This window comes from Chiloscyllium plagiosum, chromosome 23 (genome assembly GCF_004010195.1).
Source record: "Chiloscyllium plagiosum isolate BGI_BamShark_2017 chromosome 23, ASM401019v2, whole genome shotgun sequence".
Lineage (NCBI taxonomy): Eukaryota > Metazoa > Chordata > Chondrichthyes > Orectolobiformes > Hemiscylliidae > Chiloscyllium > Chiloscyllium plagiosum.
In genome coordinates this window covers 32,970,677-32,996,425 of record NC_057732.1, presented here as the reverse complement: position 1 = coordinate 32,996,425, position 25,749 = coordinate 32,970,677, and the positions used below count along the sequence as shown (strand labels likewise).

Below are 25,749 nucleotides of genomic sequence, written 5' to 3'. Positions count from 1 at the left end.
TCAGTGAGGCCGAAAGCACATTCAAATTGCCAATATAAACCTGTGAAGTGAAGTATACTTTACTCTTGACTGCCAGAATTGGAGCTATGCAAATTTTATCCATTACATATTAAGTAATTTCTGACCTACAAGACTGCCTCAATATGCTATTAACATAAACAAGATCAATGTGCACTGAAGTGGCAGAGTTTACATTCGAATTCTCAAATTCTGCATGACCAATCCTGACTTTTTTTCGGGAATAGCTTGATTTTAATATTCTGGATGAGTTTCAGGCATGTAAAGCACTTTTCTTTGGGTCCTCAGCAACTGTGATTGGGAAATCATGCACTGATACTAGATTTAAAAAGTCTAGTAAATTTGTCAGCATTAAACTGTGGACAAAATTAACAATGCTCTTTAATGAGTGAAAAAAATCCTCTTTGATAACAGTTTAAATAGATTGGGATGAGTACAACTATAACCAATGTATTACTCAGAAATAGCATAATTTCTAACTGCTATATCAGTTAAAAAGTATGAAATCAAAAAATTATAGCAGATATTGACTCATTTTTTTGACTTGACGAGTAAATAATTTAGTTTATTATTGTAGTCATTGTGTAGAAACTGGACATTATTCCAAAGACAAATAAATTCTGAATGATCAGTTTAGTATTTCTCCTTAACAATCAGGCCTGGAGGCCAGGATGCAGGTAGAGTGTAGACAATGATTTAGTTATCGAAGCTGTCACTTTGGGAGAGATTAATTTGATTGCAATTGAAATATAAAGTAAAATGTTATACCTTACTGATTATTATGGACCACAGACCAGTACAATTAATATTCATAATTACTATTAATCCATAATTTGTTTAATGTTAAACAATGGAAATAGGATGCAAGTTTAGATCAGCATTTCAAAGTTCTACTTATTTTGCTATTCATTAACAAATAGAAAAATGCAAAACCTTGCAACAGATGATTAAAGTGAATTGATTTAAATCCATGCAAAAGTAGGTTACACTTGGGATTGAATTGAATTGAATTGATTCAGTAAATGGCCTTTCCTCTCTTCATTTTCCTATTATGTTGTTTTGATACTGGAAGAAAATAATCTGTCTTTTTTGAATAAAGAGCTTTCATCACTGTTAAGTGTCTGTGATCATTACACCTAACATCTATACATCCATTTATTGCATTCATAAGAAAGACATGGATATTCATCCTGTTTACTTCATATTTCACACTTCCAGAGTAGAAGTTTATGTTGGCAGTTTTAATGTGCAATTACAAGTTTACGTAAATACACAGATTTGAAAATTTACTGGGTCCACATTACTGAATTGTAAAGTTTTCATGGCACCTTCAATTTGAATTAAACCTAACATTCAAAATCAAGTGCTTGGCATTGTTATAAAGAGAATTCATATTTAATATTGCTCAGAGAATTTAGTTTTTGAAAGATTGTAAAAAAAAATATTTCAAGTTTTGTGGGTATATTTGGCATGGTTTCTTCAAGACATCACTGAAAGTTCACTGAGGATTTTGGTGCTTATTTTAAACAAGGCTTCTTGTAAATCAAATGACTGATGATACCTTGTTTCACTATAGACCCTGTGCAGATGTTTTTGAACAGTGACTAGTTCTTGTTTTATCCTTTGATTTGGACGGAAGTCTGCAGAGACCAAGTTGAGTGGGAGGAAAGCTCACTATGAACAAGTTCCCAATTGATCTCTTCTAGTTTGGTAAAGAAAATCAACTATATCAGAGTGAAATCTGTTTCTTTTGGAATAAGTTACTGAAAGAACATGTTCCATAGCAGAGCATTGGACTCTGGAACATCCCACATTTTATCCTTTTGCTTTCTAGAATAACCAATTGGCCAACATTTTTTTTATCAAGCCAATATCTGCAGAGAAATCCGTTTCTCTCTCTTTTACTGAACAGAACGAGTGTGTTGGGGATACTTAGAGGGATAAGCAATTATTTTTCTATATTACTGCCTGTGTATGTTAACTAAATATTGCATCTTTATTGAACAATTTTATTTTGATAATAGAACAACAATTCTGGATATTAAGAAACTTGGTTGATAGATAATATTTAGAACAAAAATATTTTGTGTTGTGGCCTGTCATGCAGTGGGACTGAAGTGACAATGCATTCCTTCAGCCTCAGTTCAAACAGTATTGATCACAAACAAATGAGCCTAGATAATAGAAATACTTGTCAACGTATTAAAATCAAAACTCCTCCATGCTACATAAAACAGTAATAATTAGGTCATAATGATACCCAAAGGAACATAACAATTGCACAGTGCAACCGAATGGAGTAGCTACAAAAACTAAATTCCTTTTCCAAGAAAAATATGAAAATTACATCAACATTTCCTTTTAATAAGTTTCTAAAAGTGTAGAGATATACTTAAAATTAACACATTTCTTGCATTAAAGAATATGTTCCTTTCAGATTCTAAATTAAATTTGAAGTTCAGAAATTCAAAGCACTGAAGAATTATTATATTGCTGAGTAATATTGTTAAATATGATAATAAAATCCCTTGATATGTCTTCTGGTCGTCTTTAAAATATTTAAATATTACAGTAAAAGATCAATTAATTTTCATTAACAGAGCAAATTGGTACTTGTAGCTTAGTTTTGAAATTTACTAGGGTCACTTAATTAAAGTAATCTTAATAATTCTTCATGACTTAATATGACTATGAAAGATATCATACCTTTGGTATCCACTTTGAAGTCCTCTGGCAATAAGCCATCTTGTCTGTTGCCGAGGACAAATGCCAGAAACGAGAGGATGAGCGCATCTAAGATTCCAATAATAGCCAGAATGTAGGCCCAGCGAACAGAGCAGGCACCAAGTGTATACTTGTCTGTTTTTTCACCACACATACGCTTTACTTCATCTGAATCCCAGCCATCTGGGAAAATCATGCAGCCCAGGATCAAGCAGGCAGCTGAAAAAATAAATCAAAAAGTTATGAAAAATGCATATCATAAAACTTGCCATTTATGTAAGTATCTCAAACTTTAGAATAGGATAAGCACATGTATGTTAATTAGATCTCAATTCATGATTGGCTTATTTTATTGCTATCTCTGTTCAAACTTCTTAACATACCTTTAGGATATTAAAACTTTTGAAATATTTTTACCATGTTCATCATTGCATTTAGCAGTACAGCATTAACACTATCTACCCAATTTCAGTGATTTTTAAAGTGGATGTGACATACCGATCTAGATTTAGTATATATTTCTCAGAAGTCAAAGAGAATAGAAAGATAGAGCAGCTGAATGCATGGCTGAGGAGCTGGTGCAGGGGAGAAGGATTCACATTTTTGGATCATTGGAATCTGGGGTGGAAGTGACCAGTACAAGAAGGACAGATTGCACCTGAATTAGAAGGGGACTAATATACTGGCAGGGAGATTTGCTAGAGCTGCTCAGGAGGATTTAAACTAGTAAGGTGGCGGCGGGTAGGAACGCAATGGTCAGACTGATTCTAATCTAAAAAATGGATCTTACATGATAGCCAAGTTCAGTATCCATGGGGAGGGCCTCAATCGGGACCTTGGGTTCATGTCACACTACAGGTGATCCCATTGCACTGTACACACACACAGACACTCCTATTCACATACACAGACACTCCTATACACACACACACCTACAGACCCATACACTCACGCAGACCCTCTCTCATACACTCACACATGCACTCCCATACACACATGCACCCTCTCACAGACTTATACTCCTTTACACTCACACTTACACATATATACACACTCTCTCACAGACACTCATAACTTACCCCCCTCCCCCCCAAACACACACATATAAATTTGTGGGGTGAAGTTGTACTTGCAGAACTACTTTGCTCAAAAATTGCATGAATCCATGTAAGATTCTGTAAATCCATTTTTTAGATTAGAATCAGTCTGACCATTGTGGCACAGACAGTCTCACACAGGGCAACTCACACTTCAATGCATTATCTGGGCCGATATGTTGCCAGTTGTTAATATTCACTTAAGAATGTAACTTTTAAAAATGTTTTGTGATTTACATATGAAAGAATTGAAATCAACATGGTCATTCTAAAAGATGAGAGACTTAACAAACAATCCAGGTCTTTTTCAATATATAATTTCAGTTACATCACATGGTAAACTTTTGCTATAAATTTTGAGTCTTACAATCTTATACTCCACAACCACCTAATGAAGGAGCAGTGCTCCGAAAGCTAGTGCTTCCAAATAAACCTTTTGGACTATAACCTGGTGTTGTGCGATTTTTAACTTTGTACACCCCAGTTCCCACACTGGCATTTCCAAATCAATAATACGGTGGTTATGGTAGGGGATTTTAACTTCCCAAACATAGACTGGGACTGCCATAGAGCTAAGGGTTTAGATGGAGAGGAATTTATTAAGTGTGTACAAGAACATTTTCTGATTCAGTATGTGGATGTATCTATTAGAGAAGTGCAAAACTTGGCCAGCTCTTGGGAAATAAGGCAGAGCAGATGACTGAGGTGTCAGTGGGGGAGCATTTTGGGGCCAGTGACCATAATTCTATTAATTTTAAAATAGTGATGGAAAAGGATAGACCAGATCTAAAAGTTGAAGTTCTAAATTGGAGGAAGGCTAGTTTGATGGCAGTAGGCAAAATGGGGGCAGATGTTCACAGACAAAGGGGCGGCTAGAAAATGGGAAGCCTTCAAAAATGATGTAACAAGCTTCCAGAGTCAGTATATTCCTATTAGGGTGAAAAGAAAGGCAGGTAGGTATAGGAAAAGCTGGATGACTAGAGAAATTGAGGCTTTGGTTAAGAAGAAGAAGGAAGCATATGTCAGGTATAGACAAGAGAAATCGAATGAATCCTTAGAAGAGTATGAAGGCAGTAGAAGTATACTTAACAGCGAAATCAGGAGGGCAAAAAGGGGACATGAGATAGCTTTGGCAAATAGGGTTAAGGAGCAAAGGGATTTTATAAATACATTAAGTACAAAAGGGTAACTAGGGAGCGAATACGGGCCCCTCAAAGAACAGCAAAGCAGCCTATGTATGGAGCCACTGGGGATGGAGGAGATACTAAATGAGTATTTTGCATCAGTGTTTACTGTGGAGAAGGACATGGAAGATATAGAATGTGGGGAAATATATGGTGACATCTTGAAAAATATCCAGAGGTAGTGGTGGATGTCTTGAAAGGCATAAAAGTGGATAAATCTCTGGGAACTGATCAGGTGTACCCTAGAACTCTGTGGGAAGCTAGGGAAGTGATTGCTGAGCCCCATGCTGAGATATTTGTATCACTGATAGTCACAGGTGAGGTACCTGTGACTTGTTGGAGGGAATCCTGAGGGACAAGCTCTACATATATTTGGAGAGGCAAGGGCTGATTAGGGATAGTCAGCATGGCTTTGTGCTTGGGAAATCATGCCTCACGGAATTGATTGAATTTTTTGAAGAAGTAACAAAGAGGATTGATGACGGTGGAACAGTAGGTGTGACCTATCTGGATTTCAGTAAAGCGTTCGACAAGGTTCCTCATGGGAGACTAGTTAGCAAGGTTAGATCTCATGGAATACAGAGAGGACTAACTATTTGGATACAGAGCTGGCTTGAAGGTGGTGGTAGAGGGTTGCTTTTCAGACTGGAGGCCTGTGACCAGTAGTATGCCAGAAGAGTCAGTGCTGGGTCTACTGCTTATCATCATTTATATAAATGATTTGAATGTGAAATAGACAGTATAGTTAGTAAGTTTGCAGATGACACCAAAATTGGAGGTGTAGTGGACAGCGAAGAAGGTTACCTCAGAGTACAATGGGATCTTGATCAGATGGGTCAATGGGCTGAGGAGTGGCAGATGGAGTTTGATTTAGATAAAAGCAAGGTGCTGCATTTTGGAAAACCAATTCAGCACAGGACTTAAACACTTAATGGTAAGGTCCTAAGGAGTGTTGCTGATCAAAGAGACCTTGGAGTGCAGGTTCATAATTCCTTGAAAGTAGAGTCCAGGTAGATAAGATAGTGAAGAAGGCATTTAGTCTGCTTTCCTTTATTGGTCAGGGTATTGAGTACAGGAGTTGGGAGGTCATGTTGTGGCTGCACAGGACACTGATTAGGCCACTTTTGGAATATTGCGTGCAATTCTGGTCTCCTTCCTATCAGAAGGATGTTGTAAAACTTGAAAGGGTTCAGAAAAGATTTACAAGGATGTTGCCAGGGTTGGAGGATCTGAGCTACAAGGAGAGGCTGAACAGGCTGGGGCTGTTTTGCTTGTAGCGTCAGGGGATGAGGGTTGACCTTATTGAAGTTTATAAAATCATGAGGGGCATGGACAGGGTAAATAGACATGGTCTTTTCCCTGGGGTGGGGCGTCCAAAACTTGAGGGCATAGGTTTCGGGTGACAGGGGAAAGAGAGAGGGACCTAAGGGGCAACGTTTTCACACAGAGAGTGATGTGAAATGGAATGAGCTGCCAGAGGAAGAGATGGAGGCTAGTACAAAAGGCATCTGAATGGATGCATGAATAGGAAGGGCTTACTGGGATTTGAGCCAAGTGCTGGCAAATGGGACTAGATTAGGTTAGGATATCTGGTTGGCATGGATGAGTTGGACTAAAGGTTCTGTTTCTGTGCTGTACATCTCTATGACTCTATGATCTATGTAATTCCTGTTTCCTTGCTAAAATTTAATAACAACTAGTCAGTAATAAAACTATTCAATTTTGAGGTAAAAAGCTCTCTGACCCACCTCCCAACATCAAACCTTCCATTAAAAGACTGCTGAAGGCTGTGGAAACTGCAAAGGCCATGCGCCCTGACAATTTTCCAGCAATAATACTGAGGACCTGTGCTGCAGAACTAGCCATTTCCCCAGCCAAGCTGTTTCAGTAAGCTGCAACAGGAGCATTTATCTGAAGATGTGGAGAATAGTCCAAGTATGTCCTATGCACAAAAAGCAGAACAAGTCCGACCTGACCAGTTACTGCCCAATCACAGTCAGTCATCATTCTGGATTAGTGGTGCTGGAAAAGCACAGCAGTTCAGGCAGCATCCGAGGAGTAGTAAAATCGACATTTCAGGCAAAAGCCCTTCATCAGGAACATAGCTGTCAGTCATCAACAAATTGATGGCAGAGCTCTTTGACAGTGCCAACAGCAGTACTTGCAAAGGAATAACCCGCTCACTGATGCTCAGTTTGGGTTTCACAGAGTCACTTAGTTATTGATTGCATTGCAACCTTGGTCCAAATATGGAAATCCAAAGGTGAAGCAAGAGTAACTGCCCTTGACATCAAGACAGCATTCAGCTGACTACGGCATAGACTTAGATAGCCCTAGCAAAACTGGAGGTCAACAGGAACCTCAGGCAAAAGTCTGCTTTGTTTGGTGTCATATCGGACACAAAGGAAGATGGTTGCAGTCTTCGGAGGTTAATCATCTCAGTCCAAGGACAAAACTGCGGGAGTTCCTCAGGGTAGTGTCCTTGGCCCAATCATTTTCAGCTGCTTCATCAATGACCTTTCCTCCATGAGGTCAGAACTGAGGATGTTTGTTGATGATTTTACAATGTTCAGCATCACTTGTGCCTCCGCAGACACTGAAGCAAGTCCTGGGTTTGTTACACTTCCATCCACCACCAAGCAGTTTTTACTTCACCAGGATGCACTGCAGCAACTTGTCAACACTGTGTCATGTAGCACTGTCATGCTACTTCAGGCTCCTTGACAGCACCTTCTAAATCCATGACTTCTATCACCTAGAAGGACAAGGACTGCAAATGCAATGGAAACACAATCTTGACTTGGAACATTATCACTGCTCCTTCAGTGTCACTGGATCAAAATCCTTGAACCCCCTTCCTAACATCACTGTGGGTGTCTTTATACTCCAAGGAATGCAATGGTTCAAGAAGGCAGCTAGCCACCATATTCTCCAGGACAATTAGGAAAAATAAATAAATACTGGACCAACCATTGATTCTCATAAACATGAGCAAATGAAAAATGTGTATAAAGTACATCAACATTCACAGTGTGAATATCTTTTTAAAAATCACCAAAATATATACTCCAGAAATGTATTTTAGGAGCAGCGTCAAACTGAACATCCTCAATTACATAATATTTGTGGCATTTAACATTTTAATTTTTTTGGTTTACATTTCAATCAGTTCAAAACAGCTAAACAATGCAGGAACCTTGTGTTCAATATTCCTCTGCATCAGTGGGAGGTTATCTTAATTAACCAATTCGGGTTTCAGTAGTTAAAGGTTTGGAGCAGTGCTAAAACCTATTAGGAAATTTTAAGCTAATGCTTTTGGGATATCATTGTTCTGAAAAATAAAATTTTAAGTAGAAGTTATATATATTTTTCAATAGATTTATGGAGATTGGAGTTACAGTGCAGGTCTCGCTGGTCATTTTTATATTTAGATTTCCAAAGTTCACTCAGTAAGAGAATAGAAGTGATTTGTTAGCCATATCTCAAATAATGAATCAAACAATAGACTGCACCCAGTTTCATGATATCTGTATTTTACCAGACCTCCTGCAATAATATAGAATGGCCATGATTTAATAGTCAGCAGTGAAGGAATGGTGCTCATCACCACCTTCAAAGAAACTTCCCCATAAAGATCTAACCTAGGTTATGGTAGCATGAATTTTATCTTTCCCATTGTTAATCTGAATTTTGCTCAAGTCAAGATCCATCTAAGAGTCCAACAACAGTGATGTTATCACAGAGTTCAAAGATGTACAAATTAGGTAGATTGGCCATGCTAGACTACCCATAATGTTCAGGGATGTGTGGGTTAGGTGTGTTAGCCATGAGAAATGCAAGATTACAAGAATTGGGTAGGGGGATGGGTCTGGGTGGGATGCTCTTCGGAGGGTCAATGTGGACTTGTTAGGCCGAATGGCCTGTTTCTACAATGTGGGATTCTATAAGACAAAAGTAAGTAAACAAATCACACTAAAGGTTTCTCACAGACAGCAAATCAAGAAATAATTGGCATAGATTTCCTTTAACTTCAATTTAACATCAACTTTTCTTCAATTAAGAAAACTTAACTTTTTCAAGGGAATCTAACAACAACATTGCAATATAAAATGGGAAGTTCTCATGAATTCAGTGATAAAAAGATGACCATCTGTGGGGACATGAGCCTGTGGAGGAACAGGAAATTACTGAGCAATATGTTTTGGATTTACTTAGGATATAAGGCAAAGAAACAGGCCAAGCAACCCAATCAGTCCATGTCTTTATGCTCCACTTGAACCTCCTCCCATCATTCTCTAAATATATGGTCAGAATTCTTTAATACTATCTCCCTCATGTATTTGACTAGCTTCCCCTTAAATGCACCTGTGTTATTACTTAAAAATGTCATCTTCATATAGTATCAAGTTCCATATTCTCACCGTTCATTAAGAAGGAAGATTTCATGTTTAACTGAATAGGTGCTGAAGCTAGAAGCTGTGTAAGTGCCACAGGATAATGAAGCCAAACACTGACTGCTGCATCATACAAAAACCACAAAAACTAGGTTAATAGATTTCTTATTCATTTACCAAATACTGTACCAACAAATGGTTAGAAATGTCATTGCACAGAAGGCAGTTGTTCAGCCCTTCATGTCCATGTTGAATCACTTAAATCTTAATTGGTTTGTGAAAGGAAACATCAATTATGTTTTTATAATCACTTCCATGAAATGCTAAATAAATGAAAATTTTGACCTAGCAAGTGATATTTAAAGACTTATTTAACTTTATTCATGGTGTAAAACTATTTTGAATCTAAGAAAACTCTAACCCTTAATTGGTGCGAGCCAGTCTATGACACACTGTAAACAGAACAATGGTAGGGATGTTACAATGGCAGCTGACCTACCTTTATCTAACTTGGCATGTGTGACCGATATTTCACACATGTCAGCTGGTTGATACCTGTGTGTTAGCTGTGGTTCAACTGGTATTGGTTTTGCCTCTTAGAAACAATACTTTGGATTTAAATCCCATTCCAGAGACGTGAGGAGATCAAAACCTAGGTTGCCATTCCAGTGCAGTACTGAGGGAATACTTAACTCCTCCCAGAGGAGTTCTCTTTCAAACAAGGTTTTTGGCTGAGACCTGTCCTCTTCCTAAGATGGATGTAATAGAACTATTTTGAAAAAGGACAGGACAGTTAGCCTTGGGGTCCTGGCCAATATTGATCCCTCAATTACAAAATCATCATAAATACAGATTGTTTGGTAGTTATCACATTGACCCAAACCTTCTTCAGTCAGAAACCTCATGCTGAACTGTATACATTTTAAAAGGCCAGATTTACAATTTCACATTCATAAAAATCATTCAAGCTGAAATCCACAAAAAGATCCACAAATCAGGGCAGAGGACACATGCCTAATTATGACAGTAGCTATCATATCATAGAATCATACAAGTTAGAAGAAGCCATTCAGCCTATTGAGTTTTGCACCAACAAAAGCTACTCTAAATCTACACTAGTCCCACTTTCCAGTAATTGGCCCATAGCCTTGAATTTTATGACATTTCAAGTGCTCAAAGTACTTTCTAAAAGATGTAAGGTTTTTTGCCTCAACTACACTCCAAGGCAGTGTATTCTAAATTCCCAACACTTCTGGTGAAAAGATTTTCCTCAAACCTCTTCTAAACCGCCTGCCTTTTATCTTAAAGCTACACCCCTTGTAATTGACATTTCAACTAAGAAGAACAGCTTCTTCCTATTCACCTTGCCAATGCCCCTCAATCTTATACACCTCTATCAGGACCACTTTCAGCCTTCTCTGGTCTAAAGAAAACAATCCGAGTTTATTCAGCCACTCTTCATAGCTAAACAGTTCCATCCTATGCAACATCATGGTGAATTTTCCCGCACCCTTTCCAATTCTATCACATCCTTGCTATTAGTGTGGTGACCAGAACTGCACACAGTCCTCCAGCTGTGGCTTCACCAAAATTTATACAGTTCCAATGTAATCTCCCTGCTCTTATAATCTATGCTGCTACTGATAAAGGAAAGCATCCCAACTGCCTTCTTAAATACCCTTTTAAACCTGTCCTGTCACCTTTACGGATTTGTGGACAGGTACCACAAGATCCTGCTGTTTCTTTTTGATCCCAGTTGTCCAGCCATTCATTGAGTAAGCCCTTGTCTTGTTAGTTCTACCAAAGCGTATGATAGCCAGGGTGGGTGGGAGAGCCAGATGAGGATTTTTGTGTGGAATTACCAAAAGTGTTAGACCAGGTTATAAACTAACAACATTTTCTGGGTAACTGGGTCTTGTAATTTCCCCCCAGGTCTGACTCCAGCTCAAATTGGAGACATTGACACAGGATTCCAGGAGCAGAGATACTGTCCTAAATGTAACCTCCTGATCAATTCCAATGTACATCAGTGTGGCAAGACCTCCACAGGATCCTGATGTGCATGTAGAGTCATACACTGGATCTCTGACCATCTGGAGGTTGAAAGATTTGAGTTATTGATTTTGTGGGATTTTGCTTATAGAAATTAATTGCGGCATTTCCTATATTATATGGGCCATAGGGTGGCATTTACAGTATACAAGGCTAAAGCTAGAGGACCTAATATTAAATGAAACAACTGGGATTAGATTAGATTCCCTACAGTGTGGAAATAGGCCCTTCAACCCAACCAGTCCACACCGATCCTCGGAAGAGGAACCCACCTAGACCCATTTCCCTCTGACTAATGGGCGGCACGGTGGCACAGTGGTTAGCACTGCTGCCTCACAGCGCCTGAGACCTGGGTTCAATTCCTGCCTCAGGCGACTGACTGTGTGGAGTTTGTAATCTAATGTAATCTAATCTAATCTAATCTAATGCACCTAACACGATGGGCAATTTAGCATGGCCAATTCACCTAACCTGCACATCTTTGGACTGTGGGAGGAAACCAGAGCATCCGGAGGAAACCCACACAGACACGGGGAGAATGTGCAAACTCCACACAGACAGTTGCCCGAGGCTGGAATCAAACCTGGGACCCTAGTGCTGTGAGGCCAAAGTCTCAGAGTACAGCGGTGGGCTTTTTTTTACCTCCTTGGCACTTGGCAACTGCTGCAGCTACCTCAAACCTCTTTCCTAAGATGGTGTGCTAGACACCAGTTGGCACCCACACCCCTGAACAAAAGCCCAGCCTTTGAAGGCACATTCTCCTAAGGGGAGTGCAGAGCCAGGAAATTCCCTGACTCCCATTACCCTTCTCCCTGTTGAACATCCAGCCATAGTAATTGCGAGAAACACATAATGTGGTTTGGCTGAGAGTCCAGACATGTATAATTCTAATGAAATGGTTACATCCAAAGGAAACCTTGTTTGAATGATAGTTTTTTCTTTTCAATCTATTTTGGCATTTGTACAATTCTTATTTACACAAGATACATATGTGACAAGGGCTTGCAACTTCTGCTATGACACTATAAAGAACTGATGGTTGACATCTTTATAGGGCAATATTAAAAGCAGATTTGGAAGAGTCTTATAAATGAATTACTTTTTAAAAACACGTTCACAATCATGCCATTATTACTGTGGAGTTTATTGTCTCTATACTGTATATACTGAGTGAATAGGAGTGCCATAGGAGTGGCATGGAGGTATGTGTAGCCATTGGCATGATTTGAGGGGCCTAGCTAAGACCTTTTGAATTTACCTTTCAAAAGGTTCCCTCACTGAGACTGTGGTTCTTGACACTTTGGAAGAGCTGCAAATAACATGCCCTTAAAAAAATTGGTCTGACTTCACAAATTTATGAAGGATTAAGAGATGTTCAATTCCACTATCAAGTTAGTCAGGTCAAGAATTTGGGATGCAGATTCATGATGGTTACCAACTCACACTCTTATCCCACATGGCTGAGAATCGGAGGCACTGTAAATTCTGGAAATAAGTCCTCCCAGCCATTCTTAAAGGCATGTAGAGTCCTTTGGCTCTGGCAAAATCCAATCCAGTGTTTCAAAGATTGCTTCATTGGCTATACATCACTTTCGGACACTATGAACTCATGAAAACATTACATAAATGCAAGATTTCTTTTGTTCTTTATGTAAGTCTGCATACATGAAGCAATACAATTTAGCTGGCAGTAGCATCAGATAATAGTCCAGATTTCATGGACATGTATGCTTACCCTCCTGACAGACTGTAACAGATTACATCACCAGTGATACTGAGTATCCTGTATTATTTCATTCCTCTGCAATATAATCATATCAGTTGCCACATAATCAATCCTTCATAACTCTTTCATGCTGGTGAGATATCCTCCACTATTTCATGTTTATGCTAAATCACAATGTTTCTGATGTCACTCATCATTTTAGTGAAGCTTGAAATTAATCACTATTATGGTGCACTTTTCGTTCAATCAAAATATGTCAGTGACAGCTGAGACTGTTTGGAAATTTAATAACTTCCCAACAAAAATAACATATATTATACTAAATATACTCGCTTTGTTTTTGTTCTGTTAATTTCTTCTTTTCATCTTTGTATATTGTCAGGTTACTATTTTTACCTGCGATGACAATGACAAATGTAGGGGGTTGAGGACAGTGGTTGATCATGGAGACAAAGTGTCTCTCTTCTTCTATAGAAAAGCATTGAGTCTATATTCACTGAGCGTGACTTTTTTCACCACTGTTGCTGCGTTTTGGACATTAAATGAGTGTATGCCAATCCTGTGTTATATATTGAGTATGACCATTTCTCACCTGGTTTCTATCCTGTATTAGCCCAATGCAATCTTCAGGCTTTACAAAACCAATTGCTTTCTTTTAATGGAAGTTATCAATTAGCTTCTATTCCTTCTTCCCCTTACATTCAAAGTAAGTTGTTAGCTTCAGAGATAATTTCTGTTCAGTGTTATGTTATAAAGGACTGCTAATGAAGCTCCAACCTGATAGAAATGACTATAATATAAAAACAAACCTGAAGAAAATCAAGTACTTGGTCCTCTGACATTCATATATAATCAGTAGAAGCCACTTCTAGTAAAGATCTAAAAAGGAATTCTTAGATTACTTTCAATCAGACTAATAAGACCAAAATAAAAGTTTTCCTAACTGAAGAGACTACAGGCAGCTAAATGTCAATTTCTGGAGGGTTTCTCTCTGTGAGCTCTAGCAAGTTATTTCATGCATTTTTCTACAGATCACTTCATTAGGGCGGCATCGTGGCACAGCAGTTAGCACTGCTGCCTCACAGCACCAGAGACCCGGGTTCAATTCCCGCCTCAGGCAACTGTCTGTGTGGAGTTTGCACATTCCCCCTGTGTCTGCGTGGGTTTCCTCCCAGAGTCCAAAGATGTGCAGGTTAGGTGAATTGACCATGCTAAATTGCCTGTAGTGTTAGGTGAAGGGGTAAATGTAGGGGAATGGGTCTGGGTGGGTTGCTCTTTGGAGGATTGGTGTGAAGGGCCTGTTTCCACACTGTAAGTAATCTAATCTAATTATATATGTACCTTGCTTCATAAGGTACATATATAATTAGAGCTCTGCCCCGCTCGTGTTATTGTCTGTTTGTCAGCGGCAGAGCTACTTGTCACAGCTGGAAGTTCCTGCCCAGATGCCATTTCTGAAATGCGGCTGTGCACCAGGTCAAGTGCTGTTAATTATGAACTATTCTTCACAGTTCCTGTGTCTGAAGAATTTCTCCAATGATTGTTCAGGAAGTAAATATAGTACCCCACTTCAAAAGGGAGATGGAGGTCCTGATGGTTGGCGGTGCGCGGGAGGTGGAATTCTTTCTTCTCCACCACCAGAGGAGACCATGACACCAGAGACTGCCGGCCTGGCCCAAATTCACCACTATGTCTGGGTATATGAATAGGAAGGATTTGGAGGGATATGGGCCAGCTGCTGGCAGGTGGGACTAGATTGGGCTGGGATATCTGGTCAGCATGGACGGGTTGGACCAAAGGGTCTGTTTCCATGCTGTACATCGCAATGACTCTATGTCAATGTAATATCCATGGTCTGGAGGAATGGCCGTCAGTGCAGGAAGATTAGTGACCTTTAGTGATCCATGAGGGTAAGTGCCTCCATCTTCTCTCTGCCACCTCACACTCACTCTGACTCAAAGGATCATGATCTACCGTTCTCATTATTGCATGCAGCATTCTCCCTCAATGGCTCTTATCCATCCTTGGGTGCTGTGCAAGTTAGAAGCCCAGAGGAGCAAATGTCTAACTGGAGTCGCCAGGTTCCTGCTCTGACTTTCATGTTGGGAATTGTCCTCATCTAGTTCCTACCCAGCACTTATCAGAATAGCAAGCTGCAAATCAATGAGGTGAGATTAGGTACTAATATGATGTAAACACATGCATATAGGCTTCTCGACACTCATTGTTCAAATCTCAGCTAAATGTATGCCAAAACAATTCACTGACTTACAGAAGATATGGTGAACAAGATACATTGAGAACAACGTGGTAGTTTTTGAGAAACATGCTTATTGGTTTCAAATACAGAATCATTGCTGAAGCATTATGCATCGTGACTGTACCATTACCTAGCTAAGGCACCATGTCCAACCTTGTCTTCCTTCTGAATATTGCCAGTAGCTACACTAATAGATTCCTATAGATCACCTGATTCAGTTCCTACAGTTTTAAAATTACTCTCCTATTTCATTTCTTTAGTGTTATTATAATCACCAATCCAGAAAGGCATAGTTTAGAAAGTTGAACTTTATACCATTCATATCATAATCAAGTTATCTGCCAGTATTGTGCACATTTAAAAATGAAATGCATTGAAAGAAGAAACAAAACTGATAGCAAACAAGTGAATTGAATTTAATGTCAAGTGTACCGAGGCACAGTGAAAAGCTTTGACTTGTGAGCAATACAAGCAGATCACAGAGTTAAGTAGCATAGATAAGTAAATAATATGTAGACAGCAGCAAAAACAAAAACACAGGTACAGGCAAATGTTAAGAGTTTGTGAGTCCATTCAGTATTCTAACAACAGGAGGGTAGGAACTGTTTCAAAATCGGCTGGTGCGTGTGTTGAGGCTTCTGTACCACTCGTCGCACCTCTGTGCTGTTAATGTTTAGCGGGGCATGAGTAACATTCCGCTGAAAGTCAATAAGGAGATCCTTGGTTTTGCCGGGATTGAGAGCTAGGTTTTCCTCAGTGCGCCATTTTTCCAGGTCTTCCACCTCATATTCTGTAGTCTGTTTCATCGCCATCTGAGATTTGACCGACTATGGTGGTGTCATCAGCAAACTTTTAAATGGCATTAGTCTGGTATTTGGCGACGCAGTCATGGGTATGCAGTGGTACACTCGGGGGCTCCAGTGTTAAGTGTTAGTGAGGATGAAATATTGTCCCCAATCTTCACTGATTGTGGCCTGTGGGTCAGGAAACTGAGGATCCAATTGCAGAGAGTGGGGCTTAGTCTGAGATTGCTAAGTTTAGTAATCAGTCTCGCGGGGATAACAGTGTTGAAGATGGAACTGTAGTCAATGAGTAGGTTTCTTACGCAGCTGTTCTTGGTGTCAAGATGTTCTAGGGAGGAGTGAAAGGCAAGTGATATGGCATATGGCGTAGATCTGTTGGTATGCAAATTGGAGTGGGTCAAGAGTAGTGGGGAGGCTGGAGTTGATAAATGAAGATCCAAAGATACAGATAATACAATGTGAACACTTTGTATCTTAAGTGCTAGATGCGTGAACAACACGGCAGAAAATATTGCTTTTCAAATCTGTGTTGAGTGTATAGTGAAAATCAGAACTATAGATCATTAACAACTCTCTGCCCTCTCCCATTGCTTCAAAGGTAACAACGCAGTTGTTCAGTGAAGTGCATTGAATGCATAATATAATTTTAGGATGACTACAAAGCCATTGACTCCCTGGCTACCTTCACTACAGCTGTTCACACATCACATCCTGCAAGGATTCCATCCCATTTCCCCAGTTCCTTCGCCCACATCGTATCTATTTGGATGATTTTCATCCTACCAGCCTTTCATTCAAAGGATCATTCTCTCCCATTTCAGGAAACTCCAGCAGAACACTACCACCAAACACATCTTCCCCTTGCTCCCTGTCTGTACTTCATAGGGATCGTTCCCTCCAGGACACAGTAGTCTATTCCTTGATCAATAATACCACTCCCCTTTCCCATGTAACCACTAAACGTGTAAAACCTGCCCCTTCACGTCCTCCCTGCTCACTATACAAGGGCCTGAACAGTCTTTCCAGGTGAAGCAGCATTTCAACTGTACCCCCTCCAAACTTGTGTATTGTATACACTGCACCCAACGTGGGCTACTCTGCATTGGAGAAACCAAATGCAGACTGGCTGAATGCTTTGCAGAACACCTCTAGTCCATGGGCAAGCATGACCTTGACCTTCCCATAGCCAGTCATTTTAACACAGCGTCTTGTTTACATGCTCATTTATCTGTCCTCAGCATGCTGACTGCTCCAGCAAACCACAGCTCAAACTGGAGGAGCAACGTCTCATCTTCAGACTAGGCACTTTACAACCTTCTGGCTCAATATGGAGTGCAACACCTTCAGATTGTCAAAGCACTCTCACTCCTTCTCTTTCTTTCAGCTTTATTTGTTGCATTCTCTGTACTGAGATACTGAGGAAAGAGATCAAACTGAGACTGGTACAGTTGAGAAACGAAGTGAGTTGAACAATCAGGGCAGGCAGGGACAAAGCAGAGAACAAGATAGGACTGATAAATTAAACTGCATTTATTTCAACAGAGAAGGCAGATGAATTCAGGGCATGGTTAGAAACATGGGACTAGGATATTATAGCAATTACAGAAATGTGTCTCAGTGATGGAAAGGACTGGCAGCTTAATGTTCCAGGACAGGAAGAATAGGAAGGGAGACAAGATGAAGGATAGAAAGGGAGGTAAGAGGAGGAGGGGGAATGGCATTTTTGATAAGGGATAGCATTACAGCTGTACTTAGAGAGGATATTCCTGGGAATACATCCAGGGAGGTTATTTGAGTGGAACTGAGAAATAAGAAAGGGACGATCACCTTATTGGGTTTGTATTATAGACCCCCTAATAGTCAGCAGGAAATTGAGAAACAAATTTGCAAGGAGATTTCAGTTATCTGTATGAAATAATAGGGTGGCTATGGTAGGGGATTTTAACTTTCCAAACACAGACAGGGACTGCCATAGTGTTAAGGGTTTAGATAGACAGGAATTTGTTAAGAGTATACAAGAAAATATTCTGAATCAGTATGTGGATGTACCTACTAGAGAAGATGCAAAACTTGACCTACACTTGGGAAATAAGGCAGGGCAGGTGACTGAGGTGTCAGTGGGGGAGCACTTTGGGGACAGCGACCATATTTCTATTAGTTTTAAAATAGTGATGGAAAGGATAGACCAGATCTAACAGTTGAAGTTCTAAATTGAAAGAAGGCTAATTTTGATGGTATTAGGCAAGAACTTTCAAATGCTGGTTGGATGCAGATGTTCACAGGTAAAGGGACAACTGGAAAATGGGAAGCCTTCAGAAATGAGCTAATGAGAGTCCAAATACAGTACATTCCTGTTAGGGTGAAAGGAAAGGCTGTTAGGTATAGGGAATGCTGGATGACTAGAGAAATTGAGGATTTGGTTAAGAAAAAGAAGGAAGCATATGTCAGGTATGGAGAGGAGAGATCGAATGAATCCTTAGGAGAGTATAAAGGCAGTCGGAAAATACTTAAGAGTGAAATCAGGAGGGCAAAAAGGAGACATGAGATTGCTTTGGCAAATGGGGTTAAGGAGAATCCAAAGGGTTTTTGCATATACATTCAGAAGAAGAGGGTGATAGGGAGTGACTAGGGCCCCTCAAAGATCAGCAAAGCAGTCTTTGTATGGAGCTGCAGGAGATGCTAAACGAGTATTTTGTATTAGTGTTTACTGTGGAGAAGGACATGGAAGATATATAAAATGTGGGGAAATAGATGGTGATATCTTGAAAAATGTCCATATTACAGAGGAGGGAGTGCTGGATGTCTTGAAATGCATAAAAGTGGATAAATTCCCAGGACCTGATCATGTATACCCTAGAATTCTGTGGGAAGGTAGGGAAGTGATTGCTAGGCCACTTGCTGAGATAGTCACAGGTGAGGTGCCAGAAGATTTGGAGGTTGGCTTATGTGGTACCATTATTTAAGAAGGGTGGTAAGGACAAGCCAGGGAACTACAGACCTGACGTCGGTGGTGGGCAAGTTGTTGGAGGGAATCCTGAGGGACAGGATGTACATGTATTTGGAAAGGCAATGACTGATTAGAGATAGTCAACATGGCTTAGTGTGTGAGAAATCATGTCTCACGAACTTGATTGAGTTTTTTGAAAAAGTAACAAAGAGGCTTGATGAGGGCACAGTGGTGGACATGATCTACATGGACTTCAGTAAGGCATTCAACGAGGTTCCCTATGGTAGACTGGTTAGCAAGGTTAGATCTCATGGAATACAGGGAGAACTCATCATATGGATACAGAACTGGCTTAAAGGTAGAAGACAGAGTGTGGTGGTGGATAGTTGCTTTTCAGACTGGAGGCCTGTGACCAGTGGAGTGCCATAAGGATCGGTGCTGAGTCCACTACTTTTCATCATTTGTATGGTGGCACAGTGGTTAGCACTGTTGCCTCACAGCGTCAGGGACCCAGGTTCAATTCCCACCTTGGGCAACTGTCTGCGTGGAGTTTGCACATTCTCCCTGTGTCTGTGTGGGTCCCCTCCGGGTACTCTGGTTTCCTCCCACAGTCCAAAGATGTGCTGGTCAGGTGAATTGGCCATGCTAAATTGCCCATAGTGTTAAGTGCAATAGTCAGGGGTAAATATAGGGGTACTAGGTCTGGGTGGGTTACTCTTCGGAGGGTCAGTATGGACTTGTTGGGCTGAAGGGCCTGTTTCCATACTGTAGGGAATCTAATCTAATCTAAATGATTTGGATATGAACATAGGAGATATAGTTAGTAAGTTTGTAGATAACACCAAAATTGGAAGTGTAATGGACAGCGATGCACATTACCTCAGATTACAACGAGATCTTGATGAGATGGGCCAATGGGCTGAGAAGCGGCAGATGGAGTTTAATTTAGATAAGTGCAAGGTGCTGCATTTTGGGAAAGCAGATCTTAGAAGGACTTATACACTTAATGGTAAGGTTATGGGAGTCTTGTTGAACAAAGAGATCTTGGTGTGCAGGTTCATAGCTCCTTGGAAGTCGAGTCGCAGGTAGATGGGATAGTGAAGAAGGCGTTTGGTATGCTTTCCTTTATTGGTCAGAGCATTGAGTACAGGAGTTGGGAGGTCATGTTGTGGATGTACAGGACATTTGTTTAGGTCACTTTTGGAACATTACATGCAATTTTGGTCTCCTTCCTATTGGAAGGATGTTGTGAAACCTGAAAGGGTTCAGAAAAAATTTACAAGGATGTTGCCAGGGTTGGAGGATTTGAGCTATAGGGAGAGGCTGAATAGGCTTGGGTTGTTTTCCTGGAGTGTCGAGGGGTGACCTTATAGAGCTTTATAAAATCATGGGGGCATGGATAGGATAAATAGACAAAGTATTTTCTCTGGGGTAGGGAGTCCAGAACCAAAGGGCATAGATTTAGGGTAAGAGGAAAAAGATATAAAAAGGACCTAAGGGGTAACGTTTTCACACTGATGATGGTGTGTGTATGGAATGAGCTGCCAGAGGAAGTGGTGGAGGCTGGTACAATTGCAACATTTAAAAGACAGCTGGATGGATATATGAATAGGAAGGATTTGGAGGGATGTGGGCCAAGTGCTGGCAAATGGGACCGGATTAGGTTGGGATATCTGGTCAGCATGGACAAGTTGGACCAAGGGTCTGTCTCCGTATTGTACATCTCTATGACTCCATGACTCTTCTCCCCTTACCTAGTGCAGTGAAACTGTCTGTTCTTTCGAGTCTTGCAATTAAACATACCATTGTTCTGCCGTTCTCACGTTCAGATCACTTAATCTGAACTACCAACATTCTTTCTCCCTCAGTACTTCACACTCTCCCCTTCACACTTCACTTCAGCTCTGAAGAAGAGTCAGCTAGATTCAAAATATTACTTGCATCCATTACATGGATGCTGCCTGACCCATTGTGATCTCCAGCATTTTTTGTTTTCAGCACATTTCTGGACTACTTTTTACAATTGTTCTGATTGGCAAACGTGATGAGAAACACAAGAAGCGTCAGGAATAAAGGTGATGAATTTAGAACATGGATCAGTACTTGGAGCTACGATGTTGTGGCCATTATGGAGACTTGGGTGTCACAGGGGCAGGAATGGTTATTGGATATCACAGGGGTAGGAATGGTTATTGGATATCACAGGGGTAGGAATGGTTATTGGATTGTCCAGGGTTTACATGTTTTAAAAGGAATAGGGAGGGGAGGTAAAAGAGATGGAAGAGTGACATTGTTAATCAGGGATAGTATCACACCTGCAGAAAGGGAGGTCTTTGAGGAGGGTTTGTCTACTGAGTCAGTATGGGTGGAAGTCAGAACAAGAAAACAGCAGTCACTTTATTGGGAGTTTTCTACAGAACTCCCAATAACAACAAAGACACAGAGGAGCAGATTGGGAGGCAGATTTTGGAAAGGTGTAGAAGTAACAGGGTTATTGTCATGGGTGATTTCAACTTCCCTAATATTGACTGGAACCTTAGTGCAAATAGTTTGGATGGAGCAGATTTTGTCAGGTATGTCCAGAAAGGATTCCTGACTCAATATGTAGATAGGCTAATTAGAGGGGAGGCCATGTTGGATTTGGTGCTTGGCAACGAACCAGATTAGGTGTCAGATCTCTTGGTGGGAAAGCATTTTGGTGATAGTGATCACAACTTCCTGATCTTTACTATAGTCATTGAGAGGGATAGGACCAGATGGTATGGGAAAGTTTATTTTTGGCCAAAAAATCTTGTACTTTCTATTTATCTCATGTAGAAGTCGACCCTAGTTCTTCATAGTTACAGAACAACATTTATGAGTCAGCATGCCTGCCTGTTGCATTCCGTTCCCACTTTCCAGTCTGCTGGCCATACTGCTCCATTCCGGGTCTTCCAGACTGTCAGCTGTCAAGCTCCGCTTCACGTTTTCAGAATTACTGTAGTGGGTACAACAGTACAGGACGACCGCCGTATCCACGGAGTTGATTTCTGTGCTTTCAGTTACCTGCTGTTTACCGTGGCCCAAACATATTACAGGAAACGTTCCAGAACCAGGGTTGGGGGCTGCTAGGAAGGTACATTTCCCATTTAAATCAATTGGTCTCGCACCTATCAGCGGGAGGTCTTGGAACATATCCCCCACAGGTACAGGGGGAGATATTGTACCATTCTAGTGTAGCAGGCAGAATGGAGGCAGTTTTTTTAGATAAATATTCAATAATGGCCATAATTATTTTTCCTTTTGCTGTTTATTATTTTATATAGGGATCTGGCTCTTGTTTGTCCATTTTTTGACTCATACCAAGCACACCCTCGAAAACAATACTTTGTGTATTAGACGACCCTCTAATTTCAGCTTAAAAAATCTTCAAAACTCGACGCATACAAGGGTATATACAGTACTTAATTGGGGAGGGGAAATTATAATGCTATTAGACAAGAAATGTGGAGTAGAAATTGAGAATAGATATTCTCAGAGAAATGCAGAACTGGCATGTCGAGATTATTTAGAGAGCACTTGCTGCACATGCTGGATAGGTTTGTCCCACAGAGGCAAGGAAGGGATGGTAGGGTGAACCTTTGATGACAAGTGATGTGGAACATCCAGTCAAGAGGAAGAAGAAACCTTACTTAAGGTTGAGGAGGCAAGGATCAGACAGGGCTTTACAGGGTTATAAGGTAGCCAGCAAGGAATTGAAGAATGGGCTTAGGAGAGCTAGAAGAGGGCATGAAAAAGCCTTGGTGGGTAGGATTAAGGAAAATCCCAAGGCGTTCTACACTTGTAAGGAACAAAAGGATGACCAGAGTGAGGGTAGGGCTGATCATGGATAGTGGAGGGAACTTGTGCCAGGAGTCGAAGAAAGTAGGGGAGTTCCTTAATGAATACTTTGCTTCAGTATTGACTAGTGAGAGGGACCTTGTCATTTGTGAGGACAGCATGAAACAGGCTGATATCCTTGAACAGGTTGATGTGAAGAAGGAGGATGTGCTGGAAATTTTGAAAGATGTGAGGATAGATAGTTCCCTGGGCCAGGTGGGTTATACCTAAGATTACTATGGGAAAAGAGGGAAGAGAGATTGATGCAACTTTCATGATGATCTTTGCATCCTCAGTGTCCACTGGAGTACCACCAGATGATTGGAGGATGGCAAATGTAACTCTCTTGTTCAAGGGGGGGCACAGGGATAACCCTGAATTATAGATCAGTTTTACGTTAGTGATGAGCAAATTGCAGAGAATTCTGAGAGACAGGATTTTTGATTATTTGGAAAAGCATAGTTTGATTAGAGATAGTCAGCATGGTTTTGAGAGGGGCAGATCATGTCTCATAGCCTTATTGAATTTTTTGAGGATGTGACAAAACACTGATGAAGGTAGAGCAGTGGATATGGTGTATATGAATTTTAGCATTCCCCATTTTGGAAGGTCGAATTTGAATGCAAATTACAGGGTTAAAGGTAGGATTCTTGGCAGTGTGGAGGAACACAGAAGGATCTTGGGGTCCACATTGATAGATCCCTTAAAGTTGCCACCCAGGTTGATAGGGTTGTTAAGAAGGTGTATGGTGTGTTGACTTTCATTAGTGGGGCGATTGAGTTTAAGAGCCATGAGGTTATGCTGCCAACTCTATAGAGTCCTGGTTAGACCACACTTAAAATATTGTGTTCAGTTCTGGTTGCCTTATTATAGGAAGGATGTAGAAGCTTTAGAGAGACCATGTCTTATGAAGAAAGGTTGAGGCTTTTCTCATTGGAGCGAAGAAGGATGAGAGGTGACTTGATATAGGTGTACAAGATGCTGAGAGGCATAGATAGAGTAGATAGCCAGAGACTTTTCCTCAGAGCAGAAATGGCTATCACAAAGGAGCATAGGGTGACTGGAAGAAGGTTTAGGGGAGACATCAGAGGTCAGTTCTTTACACAGAGAATGATAAGTGCGTGGAATGCACTGACAGCAGTGGTAGTAGTTAGGGACATTATGGACATTTAAGCGATTCTTGGATAGGCACACGGAAAGTAGTAAAAGTAAGGGAATTTAGGTTATTTTGATCATAGTAGGATAAAAGGCCGGCACAACATTGAGTGCCAAAGTGCTGTACTATTCTAAAAGGCCATTCATCACTCTGCAGAGAAGACAACAAAAATCAGAAAATGAACAGACCCCCCCCCCGGCAAACTCTTCTGCGACACTTTTAATGACCAAGAGCAGAATGAGCAGAAGAAACAAATTTTTCTGCCTGCAGTTGCTGAGTACTGAGGGAACTTAGACCTTCACAAAAATCAGTGAAAGTAAACATGCGAACAAGCAGTCACAGCTTGTGACAAGTAGGGCCCAGCTGCAGAACTCACAGAGGTGACTGCATGCTGAATGGATGACTGCAGAATTTCAATGCCATCCACTAGAACACTACACCATCTGGGAATAAACTGTACCATATGTTGCAGAAGCTTTGTGGTAATGACACACAGAAATCATCATTCGCTGGATCCCTGAAGTCTGAATCTCTATCCTCTTCAGAACCAGGAAACATGCTGTAAACCTCCCAGCCTTAATGTTTCCTAAGCTAACCTATTGCTTCTCTCATTTGATTGGTGAATTTCCTTGGACAGAGCCCTTTACAATACATAGGGTTACTAATACTGTGCTGATGCCTGAAAGGATGAGAGCAAGTGATGGTGATCTCCAGATGGATTCAGCTCCTCCTGTCTGTCACAGCCTGAACTGACATTTCTGAAGAAAGGAGAGGGAACAGTTAGCCAATGGATAATAATGGGAAAAGGATGGCTGCACTAGGTGTAAGTATAATATCATGCTGTGACTAGAAAGTTCAGTTAAGCCAGGAAAATATACTCAAACACCCTGCTTGTATCAAAACAGGACCTCTTCTTAAACTTGTGTGCTCCCTGTGTGCATACTTTCCCTGCAAGAAGAGTGGAAATGGGTGAACATGAAACAGGATCTAGGATTATCTCAAATTAATGCTTCAGGTTTATTGATATTACTGATTATATACCATATCTGTAGAAGGTTTCTTCTCCATAATGCCCTTTTGAAATCTCCATGTTGTTTCATCTTATAACTTAATAGCATTGACGATATTTAAATATAAACCAAATAATCTTGAAACACAGAATTAGCTTATCTGATAAAAAATTAAAGTGGAATGTACAATCAATTTACACATTAGGAGATTTATCCTTCAGCACATCATAAAAACTAATGAAAAATAAAGTTCTTTTAGACTGTGTTTGCTGACACCAGTACAAGTGCCACTTAAATTCATGCATAAATATTTAAATGGATTCAGGGCCTGGGACCTAGGAAAGAGCCTTGGATTACTGATCGAGCTGGTCGGGTACTGAAGGACAGAGCTGTGAGATGGGATCTGTGGCAAGCAGCGAGGGAACCAACAAGAGGGAAAAGCATATTTGACCTCATTCTTACTAATTTGCCAGCTGCAGACGCATCTGTCCATGACAGCATTGATAAGAGTGACGACTGC

At 40.5% G+C, this 25,749-nt stretch overlaps 1 protein-coding gene across 2 annotated transcripts in view; it reads right to left on the bottom strand.

Moving 5' to 3' along the window:
• Positions 1–25,749, bottom strand: part of lhfpl3 (LHFPL tetraspan subfamily member 3) — a 294,536-nt gene that overhangs the window by 69,777 nt on the left and 199,010 nt on the right. For both annotated transcript variants that reach the window (XM_043713863.1, XM_043713862.1), the window contains exon 2: positions 2,725–2,961. In XM_043713863.1, the coding sequence (XP_043569798.1) occupies positions 2,725–2,961 (237 nt within the window). The remainder of the gene's footprint in view (positions 1–2,724; positions 2,962–25,749) is intronic.